The sequence below is a fragment of the Drosophila biarmipes genome, chromosome 2R (assembly GCF_025231255.1).
Source record: "Drosophila biarmipes strain raj3 chromosome 2R, RU_DBia_V1.1, whole genome shotgun sequence".
Classification (NCBI taxonomy): domain Eukaryota; kingdom Metazoa; phylum Arthropoda; class Insecta; order Diptera; family Drosophilidae; genus Drosophila; species Drosophila biarmipes.
The window spans coordinates 16681140-16696099 of NC_066615.1; the positions used below are offsets into that span (position 1 = coordinate 16681140).

Here is a 14960-nt window from a genome sequence, read left to right on the forward strand (position 1 = left end):
GGTTAGCAGGACTCTGGGTTGGGAACTAGTAATTTGATTTTTAACTACTTCATGTATATGTCTTAAAAAAGTTTGTTTTTTATGCAAGGCTTAACATAAAAGTATTTTGTTTATTATTTATTACATTTTTTAATAATTGTATTTGTTTAAAAATGTACTTAAAATAAATGTTCAGATCTCTAAGTTATTTAATAACAATTAAAACAAAATAATAAGTTTGTATTCCCTGTATATAATATATAGTATATAATAATAAACAGGTTATGATATTCGCACTAAGTACCAACTTTGAAATATTAGATATGCTAATTGATTGAATTATCTACGAATTTTATCTTTGATAACTTTCATAGGGTTAGATTTGAATGCGTTTTTTACGCAACTCGGAAAAGGTTTTGAAAATTTTCTCACATCATCTCAACCTTTAGAAAAGTAAAATAAATTATGAAATAAATCAATTGAACAAATATTAACATTTGTGTAAATTCAGTTAGAGTAAAGTACTGATATGTGATATGTTTTATACATTTATCTCAACGATCTCTTATCTTTTTGCGATATCAATTCAATATGAATTACTTCAGCAAATGTACAAAAATGGTGATGATGAGGTCTCTTCTTTGTCGTCCGCCCTCATTGACGGCTCGCCAGGCCGATGGTCCTCCTAAAAATCCCTGCCCTCCAAAGACGCGATCCTAAAAAAGAAACCGCTAATCATCGGGCCGCACAAAGGGCGCACAATCGCTCACCTAATTATTTGGCCCGATTGTGGAAGACGGTCCCCGGCCCGTGCTCGCTTTTTGTGGCCTCTTTTTGTTCGACAAAAAGCGAGCCAATTTTTTCTTTCTGGGCCACTTTGTTGCTCTTTTTATGAGTTTTTTCCATTGTCACCTCCGCCGTCGATCCCCGCGAGATGCCTGCCCTAGAAACCTCCTAATTACGGCAGTTAGTCGTTGTCCTGCGGACCGGACACTCGGAAGGACGGGCGTCCGTTTTATTGCACGCTCGCATTTCCACTAAAAATTGGGCCGAAAAAACTAGGTAGGACCGCGATGGGCAGGGAAATAGACGCGCCTTTTTATTGGTGCACCTTCGGCGGAACCGCAGGACAAGCGGAGGACCCAGGCGGCAGCCTCGGGGAATCGAGAGCGACCTCGCTGCATTAGAAAACTAGATCAGTTTTTTGTTCTGCCGGCCAATTTTTGTGCCCTGCTCTCTTTACGGTTTATGGCCCCGTTTTCCGTTTCCATTTCCCGGCTCCTTTGTTTCCGCCAGCAGCAAACAAATTCTGGACGGAATTATGGTAGACGGTAGATGGTAGATGGTCCGTGGTATATGCAGATTTTTATGGGCTCGGCGATGTGGTTCGCGGAACGGGAGTATCCTGTTGCGAGGACCTTAGCCCGCGGGCCTTAGGCCGTATTAGGAAAGTAGATCACGTTTTTTGTTCCCATTGTGTGATTTTTTCGCTGCGCTACTTTTTTTCCCCGAACCCAGCGATGTGCTCTAATTTTTTAATTCTTCACGGGTTTTTATGTGAGGGGCTCCTGGAAAAACGCGGACAAGGCTAGCGCTCTACTTACCTGTGCCATTGTGGCCATAACTCGCCCTGCTCTCGTTTTTAAGAGCCATTTGTTCGCGATGGCATTCATATTTTTACGAGCTCCTTTCCCTGCCAGTTTGTTTTGTCTCCCTGGCAATTATTGGAAATTCTAGCTTCGATTGGCTCGCTGCCTTCCCCCGGGGAAATGTGTAGGCTGTGCCATAAACATCTCGGGGGTCTGGGTGTAGGCAAGTTGTTTTGCATAGCCATTAGAACATGAGGCAATAGTTGGCTCGAACTTTCATCAAGGGCTTCTCTTGACAGTTCCCACATAAACGCCTGCTAATGCGTCGATTGCCTAGGAAAGTTCTCTGCGAGCTGAACCACTTTTTATGATGTTTGTTGGAAATTAAATTACTCATGGTGCTGTACACTCCTCAGACATTTTATGGTTATTCGAGTGCGGGGAGCAGAGTTCCGCCTCGAGTGGAGGAAGCAAACCAGCACATTTATTCGAGGGATGATGTGCTCTAATGCCTCCACAGCGAATGGCAGGGTCTCCTCGAACTAAGAGTAGACAGCTTAACCTAAGGAACGAGGGAGGAGTTGGAAAAATACTTTTTAAAATATTTGAAAGTATTTTGAAAACCACTTTGGCAATGAAAGATTACTGTTTCATGTTTTTAGTGTCGAGTAAGGTTGAGAAAACTTCTATGGGATCTAAGATACAATGATACGCTTCAAGTTTTGTCAAAAAACGTTTCAAAACAATATAATATTATATTATAAAAACACCATCAGTTACCAGTTTAAGTCGAAAATAAAACCCACAAATTGCATGAGTTAATATCCCAGTTCGAAATAAGCAACAAATACATTTCTTGAGTCGCTAATATAGCAAATTAAGTAATGATGCGAACAATAATTCAGAACGAGAATTATTTTCAGAACTTGATAATTATTGTTCTTTTTGACTTTAAATCCGTGCTTACCCATATAAACACTGAGGCATATGTTTCTGTATGACATTTTTAACGTCATCATTTCTTTCCACAAAATATTGTGCAACTCTAATCATCTTTAACCTTTTTAATAACTAATAATTTTCATGGATGCAATACAAATACTTAAAGCTAGAAAACCGAAATTTAAACAGGGTCATAGTATAAAAAACTGAGCCATCCTCGGCTGGCACTCTGCCCGCGGACAGGGTCCTCAAGGATTTCGCGATGAATCACTTACTCCACACTTCCTTCCGCCGCAATCACCATAAATTCGCCGCCCTTTTGTTGTAATTGTTTTACTACAGAAATTACTCAATCATCAAGCATAATTCCCTCGTTTTCGTCGTTTTATTGCCAATTTTTGCACTGTCTCCGGCCCTTTGCCCGCCTTCACCCGCCCCCGCTCAGCGCTTTGCGAATCCTCGCCAGCATTGCCGTTGCGCAGACAATCCGGCCAGTGTGCTGGCCACTTACTTGCCATGATGACGGGCATAATCAGCGAGATCGGCGCTTTGTGAGTGCAGAATGTGCAATAAACGGGCCAAACAAATGGGCCGGGCCGCGCTTCTCGGTATTGGCATTCCGGGTTGAGGAAATGCGAAAGTGTTTGCGGATCGGCGTGGATGGGTGAGGGCAGGTACGGACACTGGACACTTTCGCCCAACCCAACCGATCGCCATAAAGGGTATTTACTGTCGCTGCCGCAGCAACGCTTGACGACTTAACCCAAGCGGTCCATTCTCCGGACGGAGTCAAAGACAAAGGCTCCGGCGGTGCACAATAGGCAAGGTTGTAGCTTGTGGGCACGGACCCTTGCCGGCCTGGCCCGGAAGGCTTGGGCCGTCATGGGCTGTCAGGGGCCTTTTCCAGGTCACCCGGCTAGGTAGTTGCCCTGGCCGCCTCGGCGAGTTAATGCCAATGCAAATTGCGGCGCAATATAACCCAATAATTTGAAGTAACTCGCAGGAGCGCGATATCCTCTCGGTTACCGGGTAATGCATAACAATGGCAGGGGAAATAAAACTGGAAGAGCTGAGATCCCAGAGATCTCGCCGGGTACGGGTTCCTCGCTGTGTCCGCCCTGTTAATCCCTTTGCCATCGGCCATCGGCCATCAGCCATCGGCCAGATTATTAGTCAATTGCAGAGTTTCGCTTTCGGCCTCGCTCTCGTTTCACTTTCGAGTTAGACTTTATTGCAGCATCTTGAACAATCGGTTCGTATCTGCGCACCGCTGTGCTCTACTTTCCCCGGGAGTTAAGGGGAAATTCATGTCGGCGATCGCGGGACCCTGACTATGTGCCGAAAGCGGGTTGCGGAGTCAGGGGATTCCGAGTGCGATATACTAGGCCACCATCCTATCCCGTCCAGTCCTGTGTTTGTTTGTTTGCTGGGATTAGCCGAGGGCTTGACTTGGAACCCGGTACCTCGGCCCGTTTCATTAGAAAGTCATAAAAACACATAATAATGATGTCGAAGGGCTTGGGCCCACATAAGTCCAGGTCCGTGCAATTAAGGGACTAGCGAGCTGGGTTATTTTTTGCGCCGACTTAGCCTGATCCCCGAGCTTAACCCGTTTGAGCAGGTAGTCTCGGGTCCCAGACCATTTTCTCCACTATGCCACGCAAATCCACCCACCACTTGCGCAAGCTGCCCCCCAAGAGGACACCCGCACGCGGTACAGTTGCCTCCGGGCATGATTATATCATCATAATAAATGTTTTGCCTGCGAACCGAGAACTTTTCAAATTAAGTCCCAGCAACCGGGCTCCCCCAGCCCCATCATCCGGCTCTACGGAGGCCGACCAAATGGTTATTAGGGGGCGTCGGGCGGTCGATAAAGTTCAGCAAACCCGGCCATGCCAGGCCAAGACCCAGTGTGAGGCCGCTAAACGTGCGGCATTGTATTAGGACTTGATAAAAGCGCAAATAATTCGCTGGCTGGCGATCGATAAATACATATATGTATGTACTGCGACCCGACCCCCGGTACATGCCCGGGACCACATAGGAGTCGTGCCAGACACCACCCGGCTGAGCGGCATAATGCCATATCATTCTTGATGAAGCCGATAAAATCCCATTATTAAGGGGGTTCGACCATCCCGCTTGCGCCCGCGGAGCAAGCCGCCTGCGGGCGGGCGAGACAAAAGATTCGCTCATCCGCTATGAATACCAAATCGGAGCTCGCTCTCCAAGATGGCCATGGTGGCCCTGGCGGTGCTCCTGCTGCTCCACCCCGCTGCTCCCGCCTCGTAATCGCCGCTCAGCAGCCCAGCAGCCCAGCAGCGGACTCTCCGCGTACCGCACATTAGCACCGCTCACAGGCCATCCCTCTCGCACTGGCCTGCTGCGCGCGGATTGGCCGAGCCCGGCGACGGCGGCCATTTGCCTGCGGAGCGGAGCGGTATAAAAGGTCGCGGGGTGGCTGAGAGCGGCACACTCGAACTGTGACCGCCGCACAGTCAACAACTGCCTGCGACTCTTCGACTCTCCCAGAGACCGAGAATTTCCATCACACAACACTCTCGCAAGATGCACGGATACCGAACCTACAACATGGAGAGCCACCATGCCCACCACACCGACGACAGGAGCGTGGACCAGAAGCCCCTGGTCGTGGACCTCATGGCAACCCAGTACGGCAAGCCCCAGACGCCGCCACCCTCGCCAAATGGTAGGTTCTAGGCTGCAGCTCCTCCCAGGTGGCAATTTACTAACTACGGCCCTCTCCCTACCCCAAACAGAATGCCTCTCCAGTCCGGACAACTCCCTGAATGGCAGCCGTGGCTCAGAGATCCCAGCCGACCCGTCGGTCCGCCGCTACCGCACCGCCTTCACCCGTGACCAGCTGGGTCGCCTGGAGAAGGAGTTCTACAAGGAGAACTACGTGTCCCGACCCCGCCGCTGCGAACTGGCCGCCCAGCTGAACCTGCCCGAGAGCACCATCAAGGTGTGGTTCCAGAACCGCCGCATGAAGGACAAGCGCCAGCGCATCGCCGTCGCCTGGCCCTACGCCGCCGTGTACTCCGACCCCGCCTTCGCCGCCTCCATCCTCCAGGCGGCGGCCAACAGCGTGGGCATGCCCTATCCGCCGTACGCCCCCGCCGCCGCTGCCGCCGCTGCTGCCGCCGCCGCCGTGGCCAGCAACCCCATGATGGCCAGTGGCATGCCCCCCATGGCCATGCCCCAGATGCAGGCCATGCAGATGCCCGGACACTCGGCGCACTCGGCCCATCCCTCGCCCTATGGACAGTACCGCTACACCCCGTACCACATCCCCACCGCCCGCCCAGCGCCGCCGCATCCCGCTGGCCCTCATATGCACCCGCACATGATGGGAACCAGCGCCTCGGGATCCGCCACCTACTCGGCCGGTGCCGCCGCCGGCTTCCTGGGCGCCCTGCCCTCGGGCTCCTGCTATCCGGGCTTGGGTGCCGGTCTGCCCAAGACCCAGACGCCGCCGCTGGACCTGCAGTCCTCCTCATCGCCGCACTCCTCCACGCTGTCGCTCTCGCCAGTGGGATCCGATCATGCCAAGGTGTTCGACCGCAGTCCAGTGGCTGCCCCCGCTCCGGCTGCCGCTCCCCTGCTGACCACCACCAGTCCGCTGCCCGCCCCCGGCCTCCTGATGCCCAGTGCCAAGCGCCCCGCCTCCGACATGTCGCCGCCGCCGACGACCACCGTGATTGCGGAGCCCAAGCCGAAGCTCTTCAAGCCCTACAAGACTGAGGCGTAAGCCCTCATCCTGGCAGTGAGACCCCCTCGTCCCCAGTCCCCCAACGATTGTACAAACTAGTCTTAGGCATCCGCCCTCCCCCTATTTATTCCCGCGCAGATTGTACCATACTGTAGCGTTAAGTAGCTAAAGTTAGTCATAGTTAAGGCACAAAATCAAAATAAATGCGAAAATCACTGAAAATTATATGATGCAAACGACTTTTTGGCTTTTCGGAGCCGTCGGGGAAAGCGAAATTGACTTGCAATGGGGTTTTTCAAAGCATATCCATCAAGTTAAGTAGCTAAAAAATCATTATTAGGACAAACAATCAAAAATAAATGGGAGAATCTCTAAAATCAAGCAATGCATACGACTACCTGACTGGGTGAGGGAGTATCTTGCAGATACCTATACCTGAGTTGCTTTTATGGACCTGGCTGTTTGGATTAGCCGTGGAGAAACCTGGCGGGACAGCTGCTCTGCGCTGACCTTCGCAGGGAAACTGTCACGAATCGGGCGGAAGAGCGTGCCGAGCGAGTCCCTCGGCGTGGCCTATGGCCAGTGGCCCACCCACAAGCCGGAGCAGGGACCTCGGACTCGGGTGCCCCGGCGGGGGAAGGAAGGCGACATCCGCGGGGGACTGGCACAAGCCAATGGCTTATTAATGCCATTCGAGCAGATCCAAGCGGGAGGGCACTGCAGAGTGACCCAGAGTCACCCGCTGGGCGGCGACCTTGCAGTGGAACTGGGCCCATTGCCGTTCGTACAGCAATTCCCAAACCCACTCCCTGCCACGCGTCAGGTTGCATTGCCCATGGTATCAATTTCGGTGTCCTCGGATCGGATTGGGCTCGGCTAATTAATTGTCACCTCACCCGTGGAGTCCTCTTCCCTGCTCACTTGCCCGGCTCGTGTTTATTTTCCCGCTTCCTTTACGGCGTCAAACAATTGTCATAATTGAGAAATCATCAGAGGGGTGCAGCGTGGTCCTGGCCAAATCAAATCCCTATTAAATTGCCAGGCAAAACATGTGTTTCAATTGCTCAGCGGGGCCGAAAAGGGATGTCAATTGCTCATAATCCCGCAGCTAAAAAACCAGAGTCAGCCAAAGTGGGGAGGGTAAGCGGTACAAGGATAGTACACACGAAGAAAAACTATATAAATCTTACAAATCTATTACATAGCAAATCTAAATTCATATGGACTTCACAATTATAATGCAATATCTCTTTTTTTGTGTTCAATTGTGATAATACCATTTAAATTCCTGTGAGCAGTACGGCAAAATATATTGTTCATGGGTCTTTGAACCGTAACAGAACTATAAAAATTGTAACTCATTGTATTTTATATAGTTTTAAACATTGTAGACAAAAACTTGTATATCTTTAGCTTATAAGAAATACAATGACACATTAAATCATTGAATTTCCCTAAAAAATCCATTGCTTCGTAGTCAAGAGTGTTGAACTAAGATAATGAAGTCCCCGGTTCGATTACCGGTTATAAAAAATGTTTAAAAAAACGCTTTAATCGTTTTAAAAGTTTAAAGAAAAATAACCTTTTTAGAGATACATTTGAGTTTGTTTTGGGGTGGGGCAATCTTAACAATTACTTCGATACTTTATAGGGTTTTCTGCTAGTGTAGGATACAAGGCTGCAGATACAACTGAGGATTCCCAGCCACCCCTGATCCCTTCTATCTCTAATATCTAATTGAGCGGCTGCCTGGCATCAAAACATGTTTTGACACTTGCCAGGCAATTCGGAGGCATAAAAAATGGTCCGTGAAGTGTTATCCTTGGAGCTGGAGTGGTGTGGCACACCCCTTTCTTTCCTCTGGTTACTCCTGGTGCGTTGGCTGGTGCTCTCACTTGGGGGATGCTGGCACACAAGTGGCAGCATTTTATGATTTGATAATAAAGATACGCGCCACGGTTCGGCCCCGGGGAATTCCCCCGCACACACAGACTCGGATACAGTAAATTAAAAAATAGCCAAACAGGAAATCTCTGCAGGATTGCTGGGTGGCTGGCTGGTTGGGTGGTTGGCTGGTTGGCTGGGTTGACTTCACGGCGCAGGTTGATAATTAATCATGTGGGGATTAGGGATCTCGGATTAGGCGTGTTGAAATACGGAAATCATCAAGTTGTTTATGGCAAAATTATGCGTCTAGCTGACGAAATGGCCGGCGAGAGGATTAGGCCGTCCAAAGGGGCAGATGGGAACTGGCTGGCTAATGGGAAGCAGCTGCTCGCCGGCGGCATGAAAGAGTTAACTGATTCCTGGGCGAGGGAGTAAATGCGATATTATTATCAATTAGGCAGTCGCCTCTAATTCGGCTTTGTCTCCTCTATAGAGCCATAGATGCTTCCATCGTTTATGGGGGCAATCAAACGGTGGTTCCAATGGATATCGATTCCCAGATACATGGCCGGGATACAGATACTCAGCCATGAATGGCCGCCACTTCATGCGAACTTCTCCCACGTTTGCCGTGGCAAAACAATGCATTATTCAACAGCCAAGGCCCTAGACATCTACCATATGATGTGCAAACAAAATTAAGTTTTATTGGGGCGTGATGAGTGCGTGAGCGAGGAACCAGGGATTGCTTTCGGGTCTCCTCGGTCCTCTTGGTTTCTGTTTCGGTCCCTGTCTCTGATTTCTTTTAATAGTGAATTAGCACCTCGGAATTGGCCATTTATGGCCCGCTCTCCGCTTTCCAGCTGCCGAGCCGACAAAAGGCAGCTTTTGTGGCCAAGACGACCGCAATTCGGGCTCTCCATCGATTTATGAGCTACGAATTTCACACTAGCTGTCAATGAATATAAAGTGATCATCAGAGGCAGATCTCTCTCCACTGGCCACGGCGAGATCTGAAGATGGAGCTGGGGATGGGTGTGGATCTGGCTGTTATTCAATCTCATAGAGGCAAAGAGAGAGAGAGATACGCCAGAAAAAATTCAGAGAACCCAAAAAAACAGAGATTAAATAGCTCAAAGAATAGCCTTTCGAGGATAAATGCACCAAAGATGGGATAGAATACTTAAATTCTTATACAGCACAGATTAAATCGTTTTCCGATTTATATAATAGTTTTGAGAAATGAGAAGAAATGTATTTAATTTAAGAATTTGTGCTCTAACTCTTTCAAGAAGAAAACTTTCTTAAAACCAAGACGAAGTACGTCTTAAGTGTTTTTCTTTGAGAAGCAATCTTTAAGCAAGTGGAAGAGTAGTCTAGTCATCTGGATTTTGGAAATAGGGTAAGGGTATTGACTCAATGTTGAGACATAGAAACCCTCATTTAAGATATCTTTTTCCTCAGTGCAGAGAGTGACTCCCAGACCCAAACTCTCCATTCACTGCGTAATTGCAGTCAAAGCCTGAGAGCGCTAAACGAAGTCGAAAATGCTTTATGGCCCTGCCAAATAGATGGCTCTGAAGGTGGGGATCAGGGGTTTGGTTTTGCAATCAGCCAGCGGATGAATAAACATCTTTGTAAAATGATGATGCCAGCACTGAAATAATTTCACACGTTTCTCGCACACACAGCACAAATGCGTCATGTGTCCATGCGGAGACTCATACACTCGGACTCCCATTCAGTTTCAGTATCGGATTCGGATTCGGATTCGACGTATCCGTATCTACATCCATGACATGTTTGCCAATTTGCACGCTGTCCATTAACGGACCATGCGCCGTTTATCGGATTCGAATTGATGCTGGCTTTCTGCCAGCCTCGTCATTTTCATGGATATTAACGCACTGATAATCGCGGCAATCAAATTCATGTTTTGCCAACATTTCCATATGCAGTGGGGGGTGGCTCGACTGGCCGCGCAATTGGTCAGGGTTCAGGGTAAATGGGCCGGGCAAATGGAAAGCGGCAGTTAAGGGTCCGAATCAATTGCCCCTGATGGATGCTGCGGCTGTCCGGGGCTGCAGCTCTCCGGGCTCGGGGGTGCTGGGGCCACAATAAATCTGCAGGCCAGATAATGAAACTAGAATGATTGCGGCAATCACTGGTGTGGTGGGCACAGCCTCTGCGCATGTCCTGGATACACACATTGCGATGGATACAGATACAGATGCGGCTGCGGATGCGGATAGAGGCACAGATACATAGAGCACTTTACATTATGTGGCGGAGGACTGCGACGGCCGATTACCGATTCCGCAGTTGAGGACCTCAGACTCTCGGATCCTGCGCACGACGTGTCAACTTTATTGCGGTTTGACTTTGCCGGACCCTCCGAGGCTGCGAACCCCCGACTCCTACCCTGCCATGTCCATTGCCATGATTTACAATTCTCGTTTTTTTCGCGTTATTTTTTTAGGGGCCTTAATGGCCATCGTAAAGCTGCAGGAGCAATAGGTCCTGCACTCTGCTCACATTTCGCGCACTGATTCTAAAAAATGAAATCATTTTTTCTCGAATTTCACGGCGCGTCCTGAGCAGGACTCTTTGTCCTCGGCCAGGCCCTTGTCCTTTTTTGCGCTGTCCTCTCAGTGTTTTTTGGGCCGAGGGCATTACCTACGCGGCGTTTTATGGCGGAGATGATATTCGCCTGGGCCGGGTTCCGTTTTTTAGGCCATAAAACATAAAAATTAGGCGGCATAAAAAAAGTGCATTGGAATTCTAGTTCTAGTTTCAGGTTTTTAGGTTTCCAGGTTTCTGCCAGCCCGGATAAATTCGCATTTCGCGGAATTTCGGAAGCGGAACAGATCCCGGCTGACCTTGCCTTTTGGCCAGGGGCCGTAAAAAAATTGACTCGCTGTGGTGCGCGGAGTATTTTTTAAGAACTGACTTTCCCACTACGCTGATCTGGGTTCAAAAACTTGGCTATCGTAAAAAAGCAGAACAAAAAGCGGGCCTTTCGCGAGCAAATGATCTGTTAATGGGCCGGGCCAAAAAAGTAAGTCACAAAGTCACAAGGTTGAGCGGTTGAGCGGTGAGGACGTGTTGAACTGGTTAGGGATGCGTTTCGTACGGGGAAAGCCACGGGATTCTCCGGACATCAAAGTCTCCACCGCCCAAAGGATTCCCCCGAAGAAGGGCCCTTTGAAGCGAACCGCCTGACCTCCCATCCCCATTAGCAGCCACAAAACGCAAGTGACATGCAAATTAGGCGGATTAATTGTGACCAGTGGTCACGCCCATTAAGGGCGGCGGTTTGACCTTGTCGCTGCGGATCCCCCTCCCCTGCTCTATCAATAGGCAACCGCCAACGGCAGCAGCGGCAGCAGCAGCACCACCACCATCGAGTGACCTTCGACCCGCGCTTTGTGTTCTCTTTTTTCACAGGCCATTTGCGCTCGCTCCTGCCGTCCTTCGCATGTCCTTTTAGCATGCGTGTCCTTTTTAGCATGCTAAAAATCACGAGATCGAAAATCTGCGCGATCTTAGCCGGAATTCCAGCGGGATTAGTCGTTTATGGCCCACGCCCTCAATCCTCCATAAAACACTAAGCGCTTTCTGCCTAATGCATCTCTGGATATCTGCATCTCCTTATATCTGTATCTGCATCTGTATACACAAAAAAACTTGGACTTATGCATAAAGGTTTTATATTATCCATATTATAGAAATGATTAATAAGATAATTGTCAAGTTGGTGTTAAATAGTATCAGTTAAATATTTTCGACACGATTGTATTATTAAATTATAGCTCTCTTTTGGTATATATTAGAAAAAGTAGATCGTATATCTTTTGTGTGTATCTGTTGCTCCGATGAGCATAAAACTTTTTAACAAAGTGCTTCCCAAAATGGCTCCCACTCATCCCCATTGGCAGCTGGGGATCGGGAACCCAGCATCCAGAGAATCCGGCATCCGGAATCGGGGGAAGCTAAAAATACACGGACATCCCATGGATGCCATCAATTAGCATACAATTAAAAACTGCTTAAACAGGGAAATCGACTTGGGATGCGAGTGGTTCGGCCACAGATGCGGCCGCAGATACATTTGTATCTCCCAATCTCCAAGTGGCGGGCAGCAGATCAAAGCGACGACAACATAATTGCTGCTTCACTTCACAGTTCTCAGGCACTTGAGATATGTAAGTTGCGTATATGGCAGTCCGGATCTGGAGCTGCATCCCCTTAGGGATATTTTTTACGTCTGACTGACTGATGGTGGGCCTTTGAGGGCCCATGGCGCCTGCTAATTGAGCTCGCGGCGATCCTTTGGAAGCCACTTGAGGCCAAGTCCCGTCTTCCTTCCTCAAGGAGATGAGGAGGAAGTGCGCGACTTCCTGGTGTCCTTCAGGGATCAGAGGGGATCTAAATCGCCATCGGAGTCACAACTCAGTAATGATAAGCTGGAGCGGGAGCGGGTTCACCTACTCCTACCTGATGCCCCTGATTCCCACTGATCCCCGGCAAGTCCGGGACAAATCCACAAATATTGTCAACTCTTTGGCTCTAATCTATGGCCTAATCACTTCCCTGAAAGGCATAATTGTGCCGCGGCTTTTGATACGCTCCTGGCGAGGATACCCAAGATGCCCGGAGGGAACCGCAGCCAAGTGGCAGCCGAGATTGGCAAATCCGCCGGCGGACAATGCCCAGAGAATGGACAACAAGTAGCGGCGAATTAGCAATCCTATCATGCTTTTATGGCCAGTTCGGATGAACTGAATCGGGAACGGGACCAAGCCGGGGAACAGGGCCCTTTCAACCCCTTTAGGGCGATAATCCTTCTAAATGTTTGCATTAATTTCGAGGCGTAAACGGATTAGGGCGGGCCGACTGGGCGGAACCCGCAGCAGAAACCGCCGAGGACACTGCACCGACCTACGACCCTACGCTCTGCTCTCTACAATCTCTAATCCTTTCGCATTTGCAACTGACTTCTGCACAGAGTCCGCCGCCCCTAATCCTTCCTCGCCTCGCGAGTTCCTCGCCCGCGCGATGGTAACCGGATTAAGTGCGATTACCCCAGATGATCCGAAGAAAGTCAATCTGGTTCGGGCCTAATGGCCGGCGAAGTCAACTGAATCCAATCCTTTCGCGCCCCCTTCTGTTTATTTGTTTGTTTTCGTTTGAGTTTGTTTTGAGAATTTCTGGCAATTAAGTTGCCCCGATCTGATGCGCGGGGGCGGGTGCATCAAATCCTTTCGGCATACCTGTCCTGCGTATTTCGCATACGCATCCTGCAGATACAATATCTATATGCGCATTTCTGTAAGGCTATCCACCTTTCAAGGCTGCAAAGTCAACAAGTCGGCAGCGAATTTCCCTTTGTCCGGGTTAGGCGTTTTTTAGCCCTAACTACCCAAGTTTTTCTTCTGCCAAATTGCGGAGATGATGCGGGAATTATGCGCTGATTGCGTGCAATTATGGACATCCTGCGAGGCGGGCAGCGAAACTTCCTGCTAAATCCTTTCAGCGGCCCACACAGAACCCCTTTGTGTCCCGAGTCCTTGACGGATCCTTCGACTCTTCTATCCCTCGGATTTTCTCTTACGGCAGCTTGCGTAAAATTTCATAACCCTACGAGCGGCACTTCCGCGAAAATCCTCCAACCGGCCCTATCCTTTTTACCTCTTGCCAATCCGTTGGCTAAAAAACAGCCACGACTTCCGCGTAACTGGTTGGCAAAAAAGTGGCAAAGGGACGGCTATTACCAGGTAGCCTTGCGAATTCCCTTAAGGTGAGGACTGGTTATATAACGGGTTTGTATGGCCAGGATCTGAAGGGATCTCCAGGCTCTCCAGGATCTCCTGGCTCTGCGCAAGCAGGCAGCCTCTGCTTTGATTTCGGCAACTTCAGTTAATTGCCCGAACCGACCAGCAATTGCCGGCAATTATAAAACGGCGCAGATGTGACGCAGCTTCCATATCTATGCATCTAAATCTCTGGCCAAAGAAAGGGGGATGGGTGGTAGCGTGGGTGGCTGCTTCCACGGGTGATAAATGTGCGTGATTTGGAATGAATGCGCATCGATTAAAACCGCAGGGCAATCAATTTAGCGCCTTTTACGCCAAATTGGCTCGTACACAACCAATTAATGTCAGCGGGTGAACTGACACCCTCGCCCGGAACCCCCTGCCCCGGCCCCGGCCCCCGCCCCTGCCCCCTGTTGGCCATCCACCCTCGAAAAACAATTACAACAAAGGAGAAGGGCAGAGGGACGCTCGGAGATTCCGCTCAATAAACCTCCAATAAAGCGAATCCAGCGTGAGGCGTCGACGTCTAATTGCTGCTAACTCGTCAGCGAGGAGAACGCTCCTTCCTCGGCTCGCTGCCCCTCTTTTAGCGCCTGATTAAACACATTGGAGCTGCGAGATACACAGTCGGGCACGAGTAACTTCAACAAACCACACTGATTTCAAGCATGAATAAGAGAACTACAAAAGTTATTATTTTACAAAATAATATAAGTACACTGAGTTACTAAATATGCTGAGGGAATAAGCCCTACATATATCACTAATTTACCATTAAAAGAAATATATTTTTTTCCAAAGGAAATCATTTTAAGGAAATTATTGTTATAGATACACAGGTAAAATTATGCCTTAATATACTTCGCTTTTGGTTCTAATATAGAGTCAAAATGTATAAAAAAGTAAGAAATGTGTTAATCGGAATCCAAATCTTAAATCTTACAAACATTTTCGTAACTTAACAGATAAATATAATTATTTTATTGGTTTGACAAATTGTATCTGCACCAT

General features: G+C 48.9%; 1 protein-coding gene across 1 annotated transcript; it reads left to right on the forward strand.

Annotated features, from left to right (window-relative positions):
• The first annotated feature begins 5006 nt into the window (after positions 1-5006).
• On the forward strand, positions 5007-6471 carry LOC108036268 (segmentation protein even-skipped). The gene is made up of 2 exons (XM_017112279.3): positions 5007-5223; positions 5294-6471. Exons 1-2 carry the CDS (start codon positions 5082-5084, stop codon positions 6283-6285), a joined length of 1134 nt encoding a protein of 377 aa, XP_016967768.1. The 5' UTR covers positions 5007-5081; the 3' UTR covers positions 6286-6471.
• The last annotated feature ends 8489 nt before the right edge of the window (positions 6472-14960 follow it).

Excerpts from the sequence above, each read along its gene's own strand:
- LOC108036268 (XM_017112279.3), top strand. The coding sequence starts at position 5,082 with ATGCACGGATACCGAACCTACAACATGGAGAGCCACCATGCCCACCAC. Across the intron at positions 5,224-5,293 it reads GCCGCCACCCTCGCCAAATG|AATGCCTCTCCAGTCCGGAC; the intron begins GTAGGTTCTAGG and ends TACCCCAAACAG.